Source organism: Mchenga conophoros, linkage group LG1 (genome assembly GCF_057382185.1).
Source record: "Mchenga conophoros isolate Kocher_MC1m ecotype Shallow Benthic linkage group LG1, M_conophoros_male_GT1.1, whole genome shotgun sequence".
In the NCBI taxonomy this organism is placed as follows: domain Eukaryota; kingdom Metazoa; phylum Chordata; class Actinopteri; order Cichliformes; family Cichlidae; genus Mchenga; species Mchenga conophoros.
Window position 1 is genome coordinate 10,851,019 of NC_140526.1, and position 14,835 is coordinate 10,865,853.

The following is a 14,835-nucleotide window of genomic DNA, read 5'->3' on the forward strand; positions in this document are numbered from 1 at the left end:
TAGAAGTTTTTGTATTTATACTGCATCACACTGGGAGTTTCTGAAACACTGTTTGTCAAGACCACATTCAAAAGATTTCAGATTTCTGTCCACAAATGCAATAATACACATCATTAGCTCTGCGGCCTGACACACTGTGGCTGAAGACAAAGACAAATGCTACAGGAAAAAAAATTTTTTTAGCTGCATCTGGATTTAGTTGGGAGTCAACCACTGACTAAGCAGCGATTTAAGAAGAGAGGGCTCAAACAACTGAACTTTCATTGGTAAAACTGTGATTTCCACCTTAGCTCTTGTTGTGACTTGGGCATCCATGCAACCCACACAAAAATCAATCTGGTATCAGTTAGTGCTGACTTGAAACACTTACCTGGGCATGAAATCAATCAGGCAGATTTTCATATACCTCTAGCAAAAGCAAAGGCTACTTGATTATGGTAACCAGCTGATTACTATGTGTCTTTGGCAAGCGGGGCAATCAAAACACACACACGCGCGCACACACACGCGCACACACGCGCGCGCACACACATATATCAATCAGTGTTTATCTGTACACTGTAATACAAGACTAATTCACCTCACTACACAGCTTTGCTCTTTGGCTTTAACCCTTCTATTGGTGTTTCATTGACCTATGGGAGTAAAATCAAAGAGGAGGCTTATAGGAAGAGAGACATTTCCCTGCATTCCACTGGGCTTCTGAACTTCCAGCTGAACTACGAGCATGTGTTAAATGCAACACTGATGTTATCAAAATTGACACTGCTATGTTACGAGAGAAAAGAGAGCAGCTCAGCATTCTCCATCACCATACACCCACGTTTTATGCACGCACAGCCACTGAAAAGTTCACAGCCCTAACTCGCTGCCAGGAACAGAAAAGAAAAATCCAAAACAATCTTTATTTATTTTTTTTATTCTTAAAGAAGAGCAAATCTAACTGTCAGCTCAGTGAGGATTATTTCACCATGGCTGGCTCCCCAACTTCCCCTCCCGTAATCCACCCAAAAAACTCTTGGTGAAGCCTTTCAAAACAATTTATGCAAACAAACATCAAGCTCAGCTATTTGTATTGGCACCATTTTGCAGTAAACCAGACTGAACCAGGACCAGATGGGGCTGGGCCTTTTTAGTCTCCATGTGGTGCAACACTAGCTCAGCAGACACACTCAACGAAGAGCTCTGTCTTTGTACTGAGGAGTGTTTCAATATTTATACCACGTTTCATCACTTCCCCCACTTCTAGGTCTGTATATGTATATATGTGATGGATTACAGCACGGACAGATAAAACCATAATAAATATATTGCAGCCATTTTGCTATTGTATCGTAATATTTTTTTCACAAATTTTAATTGTTTACATTGAATGCATCCTAACCCAGACCATGATTTATATGTGTTTGGCTACTTCAACAACAAGATAATACAATAATGTTGAAATAAATTTGGACAAGATTCCCTGCTGAGGATGTATGGCCATACATGAGAGAAAAGATGCCAACACATAGCATGACTGGTCCAGCGCTGACAGCAGTGGCTGTACTGCGGCCGGTAATTGGTCTGACAGTAATAGGAACTGTCTTTCAGTCTCCGTGGGCCCTAGCAATAGGCCACAATGCTGCTGTGGATTTAGCAGCTGCAGTCAGATGGAAACCATGTAACAGCAGTTTACCCTGTCTTCCCTTTTCTTCCTACATTTGAACGCTGACATGATCATTTATGAGTTGAGTGAATTTCATGGCCCTTGGGCCCTTGATTCCTGGTCACACGCCAACATGCGATTTTAGAATACACGATTGTCAATGAGAAAATGAGCCCTCCATTCATCATTCCTGAAGAGTTTCTTTTTCTTTCCTTTTCTTCTTTTTTTGAAGATACGTGTATTTACCCGGCAGCAGCACTTTGCTGCTGCTGGCCCTCTGCCTTGAGGGAAGGTTCGGTTAGAAGTCAGCACCCATCTCAACGAAGACCACACATACACGCACATGGGCATGATAGCAAGGTGTTAGCATAGAAATACTCCATATTATCAGTGGCTGAAGTGACATTTGTGATCATGACTATTTTCAAATTTCAAAGTTAATACACAAGAAAGCACAGATGTCGTATTGTTGCCATAGCATGCAGCAACATGGATACACAACACTTGCGAACAAGAGTTCACATGGACAAAAAGCCTAAGGCCTCCACATAAAAGCTGACACGAGGAAACATACACCATATGACTGACCTACAGCCTGCTTGTATACTCAAACATAGACCTCCTGATACCACGTGGAGAAAATAGATACTAATATTTCCCACTCTGTCCTTCTCTCTCCCTCGCTCTCTGCCTATCTCTCTCTCTCTCTTGCACACGTCTACACTCACACAAACTGTGTAACAAGGCTCTCTCTCCATAAGCAGTTATTTCCCAGAGTTACTGCCAGGACTCCCTCTCTCACTCAGTGACAAGCAACAAATCCCTGACACCACCACTGATGATAGCTTTACAGTAGAGCCTCAAGGGGACTCTGCCAGCCAGCACACACAAACAACACACATGCCTGCATATCCACACACTCCTTCTCTCTCACTCACTCACATATTGCATCCCGTGAGCCTCAGGGGCCTCTGAGACACAGGGCTCCCAACAAAAAAATTCAGAGGTTTTGTTTGACTTAAACATCTGAATACAAGCGATCAGCGTGGCAGTGGTACAAATGCAACACAAATTATGCTTGTCCATTCATGTACAGATTTAAATTCTTAAAAAAAAAAACCAAACGACTATATGTTTAATTATAATCTTTCAAAATATATTTTGTTTTTAAACCCAAGGTACCAATCAAACTGTACCATACCACAGTGAGTGGCACTACTTATACAGTAATCAACGTTGTACTGTCATCACATGCAATTATCCTTTTCTTCTCTAGACCAGATTGATTTATTGAGACAATTGTCATGATGTTACACTCACCCTATGCCGTTCTTTCTCTGTTTGATGAAGCTTTAATGACTCCCTGTGCACACTGTAATTACTCGTCAACCCTGGAGATGTTTGTTTTAGTGTTAACCGACCACTGCTGTGACCATATCCTCCATGGGTCTATTATTTCTCATTACAATATTTATTACTTTTCCATCCATTTGGGTAATTTAGCAATATTAATAATGGTTTTCATGGGGTACATTTGTGTGTATGCACTATATGTGTGTGTATGCAATAATTCCAGATCACAAGTGCCTTGGATTTATTGGCATATACCAATTTGGCTTTAATGAGATCATACACCTCCAGGTAGGTGCTGCTTCATCCTCTGCTTAACTCAGGGTTCTTCCTCCATCTCTCTGTCTGTCTGCCCTTATTACCATTTCATACACCCCTCTACCTCCACCACTACAGCCCCCAACCCCTCCTCCATCCTTCTCCTCCTCATCTGATGAAAAACCAGAAAGGCTTTGTGTGGTTCATTAAGTCAGCATAGGAAATGTATTAAGTAGGAGAAGAGGGCTGGGAGCTATTGAGTGTTGACTTAACCTTTAGAGTCTTTTTTTTTTCCCAGTCGGTGATGATTCTAATGGAGAATGCGTGTATTACTCAGTCTCATTAGTAACCACTTGGATCTGTCAGAACAAGATATAATGGAGCTTTGGGCTTGCTTATTGTTAAATAACGTGAGTGAATGAGCGTGAATGCCTTTGTCTGCTAGTAGTTAAATGTCCTGTTATATGACCAGTCAGGTCAAATGGTATGTCTACAAATTGCAACTGCCAGACTGTTTCAAGAAGTGACTTTGTTTTCCGTTGTTGTTGTTGTTTTGTTTTGTTGACAAAAACATCTATACCTGCATGATGCATAAACCCGGTAAGCATTTTATTTGTTCTGTACTATATTGGGAGTATTGGTTCTGTTGTTTCTTGACCCTCACGACTGTACTCCAGAATAGATTATGTTAATTTTAACACCATCATTCTGGGTCTGAATTAAACCCAGTGCTTGTGGACAAGGACAGGGGACTGAACATATAGACAGCTTACAAAGAAGCCGAAGAAAAACGGGTTTTTGATGTAAGAAGTTGCTTTTGTATCCCTACTATAGGTTTAACACTTCACCTTAAAATATATTTATGGAAAAAAGAATGAAATCTAAGAAATGACAGATGATAAAGGATAGAAACACTGTTACTTTAACAGCATTTTAACTGCTAAAAAACTCTTGTTACCATGCGATTGCTAGGTAATCCAGACAGAAGAGTATAAAGAAATGGCCCAACATTTGGTTGTCACACAATTTAGAAGGAAGGGCACTGTGGCCAGTCTGCCATTGCAATTAGCATTCATTTCGGCTTTATTCAATGAGATCTACACTGACTACTAGGCATGCATTATGCATGAGACTGTCCATATGCACTAAGGCCATCATGCATGCCCTTGTAGAAACGCAATGACCACTGGCATGCAATTACATTTAACTTGTGCACGTTCTCTTATGTGCTCATTCTTCTCATTCTGGTTGTACAGGCTAAAATTGTGCATTCTCCTTATATACATTGTGATATTCGTCAGTAGTGAGGTAAAAATTATACATTTTACAAATTGATAACATCTGTTAGTCAAATCCTTATAAGTGTCCAGTTAAAACTATCTACAAATAAAACCTGGTATTCAGGAGGGGTTTTTTTTCCAGACAAACATAAGGCTTAAGTATTCTTTTAGATATGTAGTTTTCTGATCATGATAAAAGTATATATATAAATATGGTTAGAGTAAGGAATATAAACAAGAATCTGCAAGTACGATTGCACTGACTTGTGCTCTACTACAGAGTAACTTGTATCCTTTTTTAATTGCTTCCTCTATCCCTGATGATGACTGATTAAAAATAAATACATAAAAATGATGGCGGTGGAGTAGCAACAACTTTTTGGCTGCCTGTAGAAGTTGGGAAAACCTAACCTAATCTAACCTTCTAACATTTAATAAAACATTTCAAAACATCTAAAAATTGTACTGCCAAAAAGCTGAAAATATGGCTGTTTTACATATCTCTGTAAAAGCAGGCTGTCTGGATCTATAAGCATTGCTCACTCATCTGATTCATACCTCACTGTTTCATCAAAAATAATAAAACACTGTCATAATGGCCATTTCCTTTTTCTTCTTCCTCTGCAGTTTATCTTCTTTGTGTTTATGTCAAGAACGTAATGGAAATGGTGTTATGATATTGTGAAGTTCGTATATGTATTTGTTTTTTTAAATTGCTCGTTCAGTTCCCTTTTCTGTGAATTTTGACTCAAGAGAAAGAAATGAACACAAGTGACCCTGTGAGATGATGCTGAATTTGATGTAAATAATGATAAAATAAAATTTTGCAAAATATGATTTTAACAGGGGAAATAATAGCGGACTATGGTTTGTTATCCAATAAGTTTTTGCTGTAGCTTAGTGGCCTTTCAGAAGAAACGGGCACTTGTGTGGACAAAAGGCATCGTTTCTAAGACTTACTGTTGCCCGTGGGTGTTTAAAACGGCGTTTCTCAAAGCCTGGACCGTGACAACTCCGACCATTTTATCTCTATGAAGAATCTCTAACAGGAGATCTTAATTTCCAGCACGTGGCTCTTTAGCGCCCCTTGGAGAGAAAGCCCGTAATCGCAGATGCGTCTCCTGGGGAGTCAAAGCCATTCATCAGCCAGGGAAATTAAAGGCACTGGAAAATTTGGCTCAAGGTATCAGTCGTGACAGCGGGAAACTTACACTTCTCTAGACAAGCAGAAATGGGCAGATCATATGACTCAGTTAGACCGATCACCTCTGTCACTGCCAACGCAAAAGTGGCGAGTGTAGAAGAGAAATAAACAGATCTCTTACCTACCGGTAACAGCTCAACACACGAAAAGAGGGTAAAGCTTGTTTATGTTTATGGGAGAGAGTGAGACAACTGGTAATGGCTGAGCTCCAAATCTAATAAGGCTTAAAATTATTTCTAGTTTCATTCACTGTGAGGCAGCATCATTCCTTACCCATCTTTCAAGTGAGCATCATTCAATTAAAATGCAATTCTCGTCGCCCCCATGCACGGATATTTAATTAGACTGGGGAGCACGGCTTCCAATGTCTTTTTTTCTAGCATAGCTCTTCGGATTTCACCTCTAAGGCATATTTTCACTCTGTTACTCGTTGGTTAAACAAGGGCATGTATCCATTTGTTAATTGATACAATTACGCATTACGCGTAATGGTCACGTAGGTCTCCAGGCGCGCATCAATCACTGGTCTATTGACCTGCCAAAAACCCCTCTAACCGTTCCTACTGGGACTGCCCCTCTCTCTAATAGAGAAAGATAGAAACATCATCGTCATTAACTCTGGGATGGACCTCTGGCCAAAGAGCCAGAAGCGAACAAAGGTCGAGATTAAAAAAAAAAAAGTATTAGAGGTCCAGCCATCTATAGCTGTGATACACTGTAAATAATACAAAGCGTTTTAGGTATCAGTTTTATCTAAGCAGACAATAGTGCAGACTTTTCTAGTTTAGGCAACATGTGTTATTTCTATTTGTCTAGATAAAGTAAAAAAGTAATGAAATATCTCACAAGACACCCTAAACATCGCCGGTGTTTCTCTCTCTCTCTTTTCTAGTTTATTTAACTTCACAAAGGGTTTCCATATTGCATTGTTACAATTCAATAATAATGAACAGTGGTGCAATTTTCCGAGACTTTACCTCAGAAAATCGGTAAAGAATTCTATTACAAAAGCGAAACAAGGCTGTGTACAGTGCACCTTAAGAAAACCCTGTGTTGGACGTGATTGGCAAAGACATTATTCTATCCTTGGTACCCTGCCGTTCCGGGATTACAGTGACGTCACGCTGATACCCTTGCATGGATGAATGCTAAAGAACTATAGAGCCACAAATAATAGCACAAGCAGAGTCCATATCTTGGAAGACTTACGTTATCCTTTAAGCCTCCTTCAGCTAACACAACAACAATTTTTTTTTGCACTTAATGAGGCTTAATTTCATTTCTTATTGGGTCCTTGGGGGGATTATTCATTCATATAAAACAATCTGCAGCTGGTGTCAGCCTAAAGTCTCCCTCCTATGAGTGAAGTCATCTATTATTGAGCGAAAGGCCGTGCGTGGAAATGTGTGTAAGACGGTGGATTTGAAGTAGAATTGGTTGCAATCGATCAAGGGTGAAGAATATTCCTGATGGTAACAAAAGAAGCAGCTATGTCTTTCTCGCAATTTGGATATCCCTACAATGCAACTTCACAGGTAAGACACTTTGCTTTTCATTTACCCTAAATATAGTGTATACAGAAACAAGACTAAATTCATATTTTTCCTTTATTTCACCAATAAGAAGGCGTTTAGTTTTTTGAGAAACATAAACGAAAGAGTGACTGCTTTGACAGTATTGACAGCTATTTTCGCGTGGAGCTTTTGTTGTTGAACCAAATATCGATACACACACACCCGTGTCCAATTACACTGAATTATGAATGAACTCACGTGTTTTTCTGATGACAATAGAGATGAATGTCACCTATCGCACACTATGAGGTGTAATTGGGCTGTTAAGCATGCTGTACACATAAGCAAACTTTCTGATGGAGTTGTTTTGACATGTAAGATTGGAGTATTTTCAAAGGCTTAAATCTTTATTAAACCGCTTTATTTACCTTTTTAATAAATTCTTATTGCTCCAAATGACAAGTTCGAAGAAGTTCAGGTCGATGAGGGGACAGAAGTTACTCCTGAAAAAGTTAACAGACAACTTCTCCGAGGACAACATTTTGACTTTTGGCAGAACGTAAACGTCAGATCGTTGCATTAACACTGATATTGGGACTTTGCTGCAACTGCATTTTGTTTATTTATACGGAAACATTTTTTTTTTTAAATTCGGTGATCAAATGAAGCAGGTCACTTTTTCTTGTTCATCTTCATATCCGAAAACAACTATTTATGTCTTTTACATTCGCACGTAGTTTAAAGTAGTGAATTAAAACTGTTATTAAATTGTGGGGAGAAAAAAAGAAGACAATGACATTTTATATCTTATCGTTTTATTTTTCCCTGCGACCTACTTTCTATCATTTCACGGATTCTCTGAAAAGTGACTTACCTTGAATTAAGGCAGGTCACAAGTAAAGGCAACGACACCTGAATCGTGATCATTCAAGAGCAGCAAACGAAATCAGCTCGCAATTACCGGTTGCTTTAACATTTTAAGATACTAAAGCAACTAGACTAAGGCTAAGATTTTTGCAGAGCATAGCCCAGTCACTTCAGAGTTGCCACAGACATCCACATGAGAGATGAAACAGCCAGTGACCATGTCTATCCACAATTCTCTTCATGCAGTTTTTCGTGTCGGCAAACCCCAGTACGACTTGCTGCGATTCGATTTCCAGGTCGGTCTCTGACGGGACAGGCAGCTCCCAGACTGCCGCTGCCGCCGCCGCTGCCTCCTTTTGCTGCCCGTCCTACGAGAACCGGCTCTTGGCAAGCAGCCGGACGGAGCTGAACGCAGCGCTGGGGATGTACAGCTCTCCCTACGCCGCAGCGGCCGCAGCCAGCCAGAACTACGCCAACTACTTCCCCTACAGCACCGACCCATCCGCTATCTACTCCACTCTGGTGGGCTCATTTGATGCGCAAAAGGGGGAGGGGGGGTCTCAGGCTGATCGATCAGCTAGGTTTATCAATTTATCTCACACTGCAAACATATCCGTCTCGATAAGTCTTTTAATCCAACGGCAGCTCTTGTCGCACTTCCCCTTCAAAGCAGCAAAAGAACGAGGAAAAAGAGACAGGTGAACGAGTCAAAGAGTCAAAAACGATTGATTTGAACAAAATTTACTGTTAATTTAAAGTTAAACCCCCTTTTTGTGTTTTGTTTTAAAATATTGCCACTCGTTTCTGTAATTTTGGGGGTGGCGGGCATCAGATTCTTCAACTAGTAGAGCAAATTGTTTACTTTAAAAAAAGTAGAAGTTTGAGTTGTTGCAGTGCAGCTGAAACTTTTCTTTCTATTTCCGTCTATATTTAAAAAAAATAATTAAAGTTGACTGTCTATTTAAGTATTTTGCATTATGTCTAAAACAATATTGAACTAATATTATTAAAAAATGTTAACAACACTTGTTTTTGGACATCACATCATACTTCAAACACAATGAAAATACATATGTGACAAATCGATGTCATGTATGGGAAATCTTTTCTGCCTCTAATAACTCATAGTTTGAATCATTTGCTTGTTATTTATTAGCATGGAACTAAGATACTTTATACATGAAATAACTTTCAGATATCTTCAGAATGCTAACATATTTAATCTAAACTTTCAGAATGTTTATAATGTATAACAACCGCCTTCTCTTTTACAGAATCCACAGTATGACATTAAGGACAGCACAGGCACTTTACACTCTGGCATTACTCAAACTGCTGCGTACTATCCTTATGATCACTCACTGGGACAGTATCAATATGACAGGTAAGTTTTACATCATTAAAAACAACCATTCAATGGTGACACATTTAGATCTGAGGTCTGAGTCTAACTCTATAGTGGAACCTGGATCTGGTGAAACTGTATACATTTCAAACAACAGAGAGTAACAATAGAGGATACCTGAATTAGTAGTCTACTATATAATTTACCCTCTGCACTAATGGTGACTCTTTCCCTGGCTAAATGCGTGTGTGTGTATGTGTGTGTATTTCCAGGTACGGGACAGTAGATTTTAATGGCACAGCCAGAAGAAAGAACGCTACACGTGAAACCACCAGCACTCTGAAAACATGGTTGTATGAGCACCGCAAAAACCCCTACCCCACCAAGGGAGAGAAGATCATGTTGGCCATCATCACCAAAATGACACTCACTCAAGTATCCACCTGGTTCGCCAATGCCAGGAGAAGGCTTAAAAAGGAAAACAAGATGACCTGGTCACCAAAGAATAAGGCGAATGATGACAGGAAGGATGACCTTAAGAGTGAGCAAGACGGTGTTACCAAAGGTAATGATTTGCATTTTTTTTCTTGTTGGTAAAAAATGGTTTTCAAAGTTTAAAAATTATTTAATTGAATGTATTTATTATTTTTCCATGACAAACAGCATATTAAGAATATAAAACCTGTTCTTTCATGTAGATTCTAATGATTGCAAGGATGAAAAGGATTTACATCTGAGTGATCTGGAGGATATGGATGACGATGACTGTGACAAGCTGGACAGTGACTGTGAAAAGGTGGCATCGGATGAGCACGACCTCCAGAGGACCATGGCAGGATCTGGAGCACCTCAAAAAAGAGACTGCAGCTCCGAACTACACCTGAGTTTAACTAACAGCTTTCACTCTTTCCCTTGTGCCATCAAGAATGTCACCACCCTTCCTCCTCTCCCGGCTGACTTCCTGGATCCTGTAGTGTCCAAAGCACCCTCCTCAACCAGCCCAGCCGCAGGAACTGTGTCCTTGTCGCACTATGAAGCTTCAGATAAGCCACGGATTTGGTCTCTGGCTCGGACGGCAGCTTCGGGGGTCATTCTGAGCCCTCAGCAGCATGGCTCTGAACTGAGGACAGGAAACTCAACCGGAGACTGCCAGCTACAGAGCACCAGACTTATCGGGGCTCCCACTGGACAATGTGCAGGCATTAGAGGCCTTCATGAATCTAGCAGTGTCACCAATGTTGAGAGCCCCTTTTCAGAGGGCTCGTCCTTGCACTCAAAGGTCTATGGCACTAGCAGCTATGGTCCCAAGAGCCTCCAACTTCACTGTTCATCCTATGCTGCACTCCCAGACACATGTCAGTACTCCACCATTGAAGGTATGTCTATCTTTTACCTGCTGAGTTTCACATAACAGATAACATTGATGTTTGTCTTTTCATAATGAGCCACAAGCATACTGTTTTGAACACATTAATGTACACAAATAAAGCAAAACTTTCCATTTTTGTGTTCACAAACACAATTTATGAGTTACAAAGTGGTGAGGGACTTTCTGCCAACTTGTGCTTGAGGTAAGCTTCTTAGATGTGTTTTCACTTGGGTGTGCAGGATTCTCCAGTGGCAAAGCCGAGACACAGTCATCTGACCTCAGTGAAACCTGTGGGACCGTGCAGGGTGACAAGGTCACTGCTTTCAGACCAGTGATGAAGAGGTGAAGCAGGTGAGAGTCTGCACTGAAGTGGAAAAAAATCAGTGAAGTCATGACACACACATACAGCTTTTCACACAGAAAGAGAAGAGGCAAGTAAAAACATCAAACACTCACAAGAATGCAGTTACTCTTTCTCTTTTTGTTTATATGTTGCTTATTTTTATTTTATTTTTTCTATCAGATTAGTGTCAAATATCATTCATAAACTTGGTCAAAAGTATGTCAGTTCTTCTTATGCTCAACTTCTCTTTGGAAATGTTTCATACCATAAAGTTTTTTTCCTTCTATTTTGTGCGTTTATTTCAATCCCTGCTGTTCTTCCTCCTAGATCGCTGGAAATATACCACAGTAACTATTGGGACATTTATTATGCACTAAATGACACACCGGCCAACTAGCGGCCTCAGAATGACACATGGGAACTACCTGGCGCTGCTGCAGTGTGAGCTGTCAAACTGTGGACGTGGCTATCATTTTGCACAACATTGTTTTTATGGTGTTAAAGACTTTATGCAAAAAATCTAGATGCAAATGTGTGAGACTGGCCGAATAAAAAAACGGCCGAATTTGTGTATGGCAATCGTGTAGTGTAGCAAACTTATTTATTTCTTTACGTATTTATTATTTTGTTATGTCGTCTGTTGGCTAATTATTTACCGTGTTTATTGATTGACTTTGTATCTCTTTTGAATATTTTGTTACAATTGTCTGTGGCTTCGTGTCATTTTGCCAGATGTAAAAAGAGAAAAGCTTGTCGGACTCAAAGCTGGCTATGAACGACTGGATCCGCTGTGGACTTGGAAATATGTTTTGTCCCTGTGTTAAAATGTGAGCTTCTCCTGTGTTTGCCATTCATGACATCTTTTCTAACAATACATTTTTTCCCAAGAGCTTTCGTTTTCTGTGCCGTGATTATTTATACAGCTTAACATCCAATCAGGCAATTAAAAAACATTTGCGTGTGCGGGTTTGATCAAAGTTTATCATCTTGACTCGATGTATAAAGCCGCTGCGCTGATGGAAGGTCATAATTCAGAGGAGGACGTGAGTGAAATCCACAAGTTGTGGAAGAAAGGGGACATCATCTCTCTATTGTCAGCATCTAATCAGAAGTGGCATCAAACACTTTGTTACTGTTCAGGCTAAGCAACGAGGGAGGAACATAGAATGAATGCTGCTTTGTCCCTTGTGAAGCGAGCCTCTGCACTAACTTACCATTGTGTTAATTAAAAGGTCATTTGTAGGATCAAACCCGGCAGAGAAATTCACATGGTCCCTCAAAGTCCCTTTGATTTGGATGTTTTGCCTATAGACCGTCTCGTTATGGCTTAACTCTTCTGCCTCTTGTACAGACAGCGGTATTAAGATGATCACTGTAGTGTATGATCCGTGTTGACGGTCCGAAAAAAGTTTTTTTTTGTTTTTGTTTTTTTTAATCTTCCTATTTCAAACTTTTAAAATCAAATACTTCTGTAGTAAAAGACGTAAGGTGCTGTGCGTATTTATTTTGCGCGTTACTCTTCCGAACAATGTTAAGAAATATTCAGCGTTACAATTCGAAAACGTGTTTTTTCTATGGAGACCACTCTAGAATAGTCTGAGATTAAGGAGAAAACGCATTTTAAATGATTCATATAGTTGTTTCAAATTTGCGAAACGCGTTTATCTGTAATATTACGTTGCAATTTCCTTCAGCGAAGTGAAAGAAGTTTTATTTTGTTTTGTTTCTGAGTTAATCTCCTGTCTTAATTCCTGAAAATCGTTATTACATGAGCAGGAAGAGATTTAGATATGACTGAATTTAATTCTATACCACCAGCGAAATAATACCTGTAGACCAAATAGCCTACAGTCCCGTCATTTGAGGTAGTACTTGTCGGATTATGCTTGTAATAAAAGTCTTTTCCGTATTAAGGCAATTCGGGCTCAGTTCATAGGCGCTGTGGTCACCCCATTTGTCCTTGGCCAATGGCGTAGCTGTCTGTAAATCCAGGAAAGTCTACATGATGAGGATGAGGAAGGTCAGGAATAATAACTTAGGCCTATTTAAAGTTTTTTTTCCAGTTCAATTTCCCTGCTCTGTGTTAATCTGACAGCCAATAAATGATTTGGCTGAAGTGAAAGCCAAAAACAAATATATTTCTATAGGCTTTAATATTTCTAGAAGATTTTAAATACAGACAAAGCTCCTTAAAGATCTGAGACCACTACAGCTGACCCACCAAAAAAGAAAAATAAAGGGGAAGCATGAAACTAACCACTGACATCCTTAAAAACTGAACATCACATACTTTCTACTAATGGTCACATATAATAGATCACATATGCATCCCGTAGGAGCTATATGAAATTCAGTGTAAACTTTATGTAAAGTTTTTTGAGCCAAGTTTTTTGAGCCAAGTTGCATGTTGCAAGTTGCAAGTTGCAAGTTGCACTTCTTTAGGCTGACAACTGTAATACAAGACGTGTCAAGCTGCTAACAACTTCTCTACAGTAACAGTAACAGGACGATGCTCGCGATGGATTGCATTTACATTCAGAATGTAGGGTATGACATCAAATATTTACAATCACTTTTAATTAAACCATAGGCCGCAAAGGAAAGTGGCCTTATTCTACTGAAGGTAATGATACATGTGTGGTTGGATTAACAGCATGGCAATCTACCTGGTGGGGATAGATAATGGCCATTATGGGTTTATATAGCAGCATATGCCTGAAGCAGCTAACAGGTCAATTAGTCTGTCCTATACATAGAGTTTTACATATGGTGAAAGCAGCTGCACAGAGGAGATGCAGTCAAGGCATACATCAGCCAGCTGTAAATGGAAGCTGATCTGGATGACAGAAACTTCATTACTGCTATTGACATCTATTACATGGTAATGGTTGGGGTAGGTCTACTTGTATCTGTGTGTGCGTGAAGAGGGAGCTAATTATTATGATTATTAATACTAATAATAATAATAACAACGAGCCACACTGGCAGTAAGGATGAGTAAATAGGCATTTATCATATTTTTTGTTTTTGTTGCAAGGGGGAGGGGACCGACAAGATTTTCTTTTTGTTTGTCTGACATCTATTAATCTGAGGCGAGACATGAAATCTGTGGCAAACTACAGTGATACAGAATAATAAGTTCTTTAGGTGGGATATATGCACATATAAATCTCCCTAATACACGCGCTCCTCCTGGTAAATTACATTTTTCATCTGGGAGGGGCGAAATGGTATGTGGCTATGAGAACATGTTTGCATAATCCAAAACAGATTTTAGATAATCTGTGAAAGAGGCACAAATATGCAAAATAGAAAAACAAGCTAAGATAAACATGAACCCTTAAATAGGTTTGAAAATATCAATCTGTGACCATACTTGTCAGAGTGCTTCATTATAATCATTTGGCTTTTGCTATCAAACACTTCCACAAGTTTTTACACTGACCTTAATAACCCCACCCCAGCCCCACATTGGTCTTTTCTGTGCCAAGTTTCTGCTTGCGTCCTATGCTCTTTTCAAGTCAGCAGGCTAGATGACTCGCATTAATGGGCAAGTATTGTGTGAAGTTGGTAAGTTAGTATGTGGAGAAAAAGGAGAAGAACAAGCATTTTTAAGGCAAAGTCTGCTCCAGCCTAGCGATAATCCATTTCACTCCA

The 14,835-nt window shown here is 39.7% G+C and overlaps 1 protein-coding gene across 4 annotated transcripts; it reads left to right on the forward strand.

Annotated features, from left to right (window-relative positions):
• Positions 1-6,893: 6,893 nt before the first annotated feature.
• irx6a (iroquois homeobox 6a) lies at positions 6,894-12,067 on the forward strand. Of its 4 annotated transcripts, none has more exons than XR_014889468.1 (7): positions 6,894-7,275; positions 8,368-8,643; positions 9,396-9,505; positions 9,739-10,031; positions 10,165-10,842; positions 11,075-11,266; positions 11,506-12,067. XR_014889468.1 is itself a non-coding variant. In XM_085254205.1 (7 exons), the coding sequence occupies exons 1-6, from the start codon at positions 7,210-7,212 to the stop codon at positions 11,179-11,181; spliced, it is 1,530 nt and encodes a 509-aa protein (XP_085110331.1). In that variant the 5' UTR covers positions 6,894-7,209; the 3' UTR covers positions 11,182-11,186; positions 11,506-12,067. The 4 variants fall into 4 exon arrangements, 3 of the variants coding, with proteins under 3 accessions (XP_085110331.1, XP_085110462.1, XP_085110546.1); XM_085254205.1 differs by having other exon boundaries at positions 11,075-11,186; XM_085254336.1 differs by having other exon boundaries at positions 8,418-8,643; positions 11,075-11,186.
• The last annotated feature ends 2,768 nt before the right edge of the window (positions 12,068-14,835 follow it).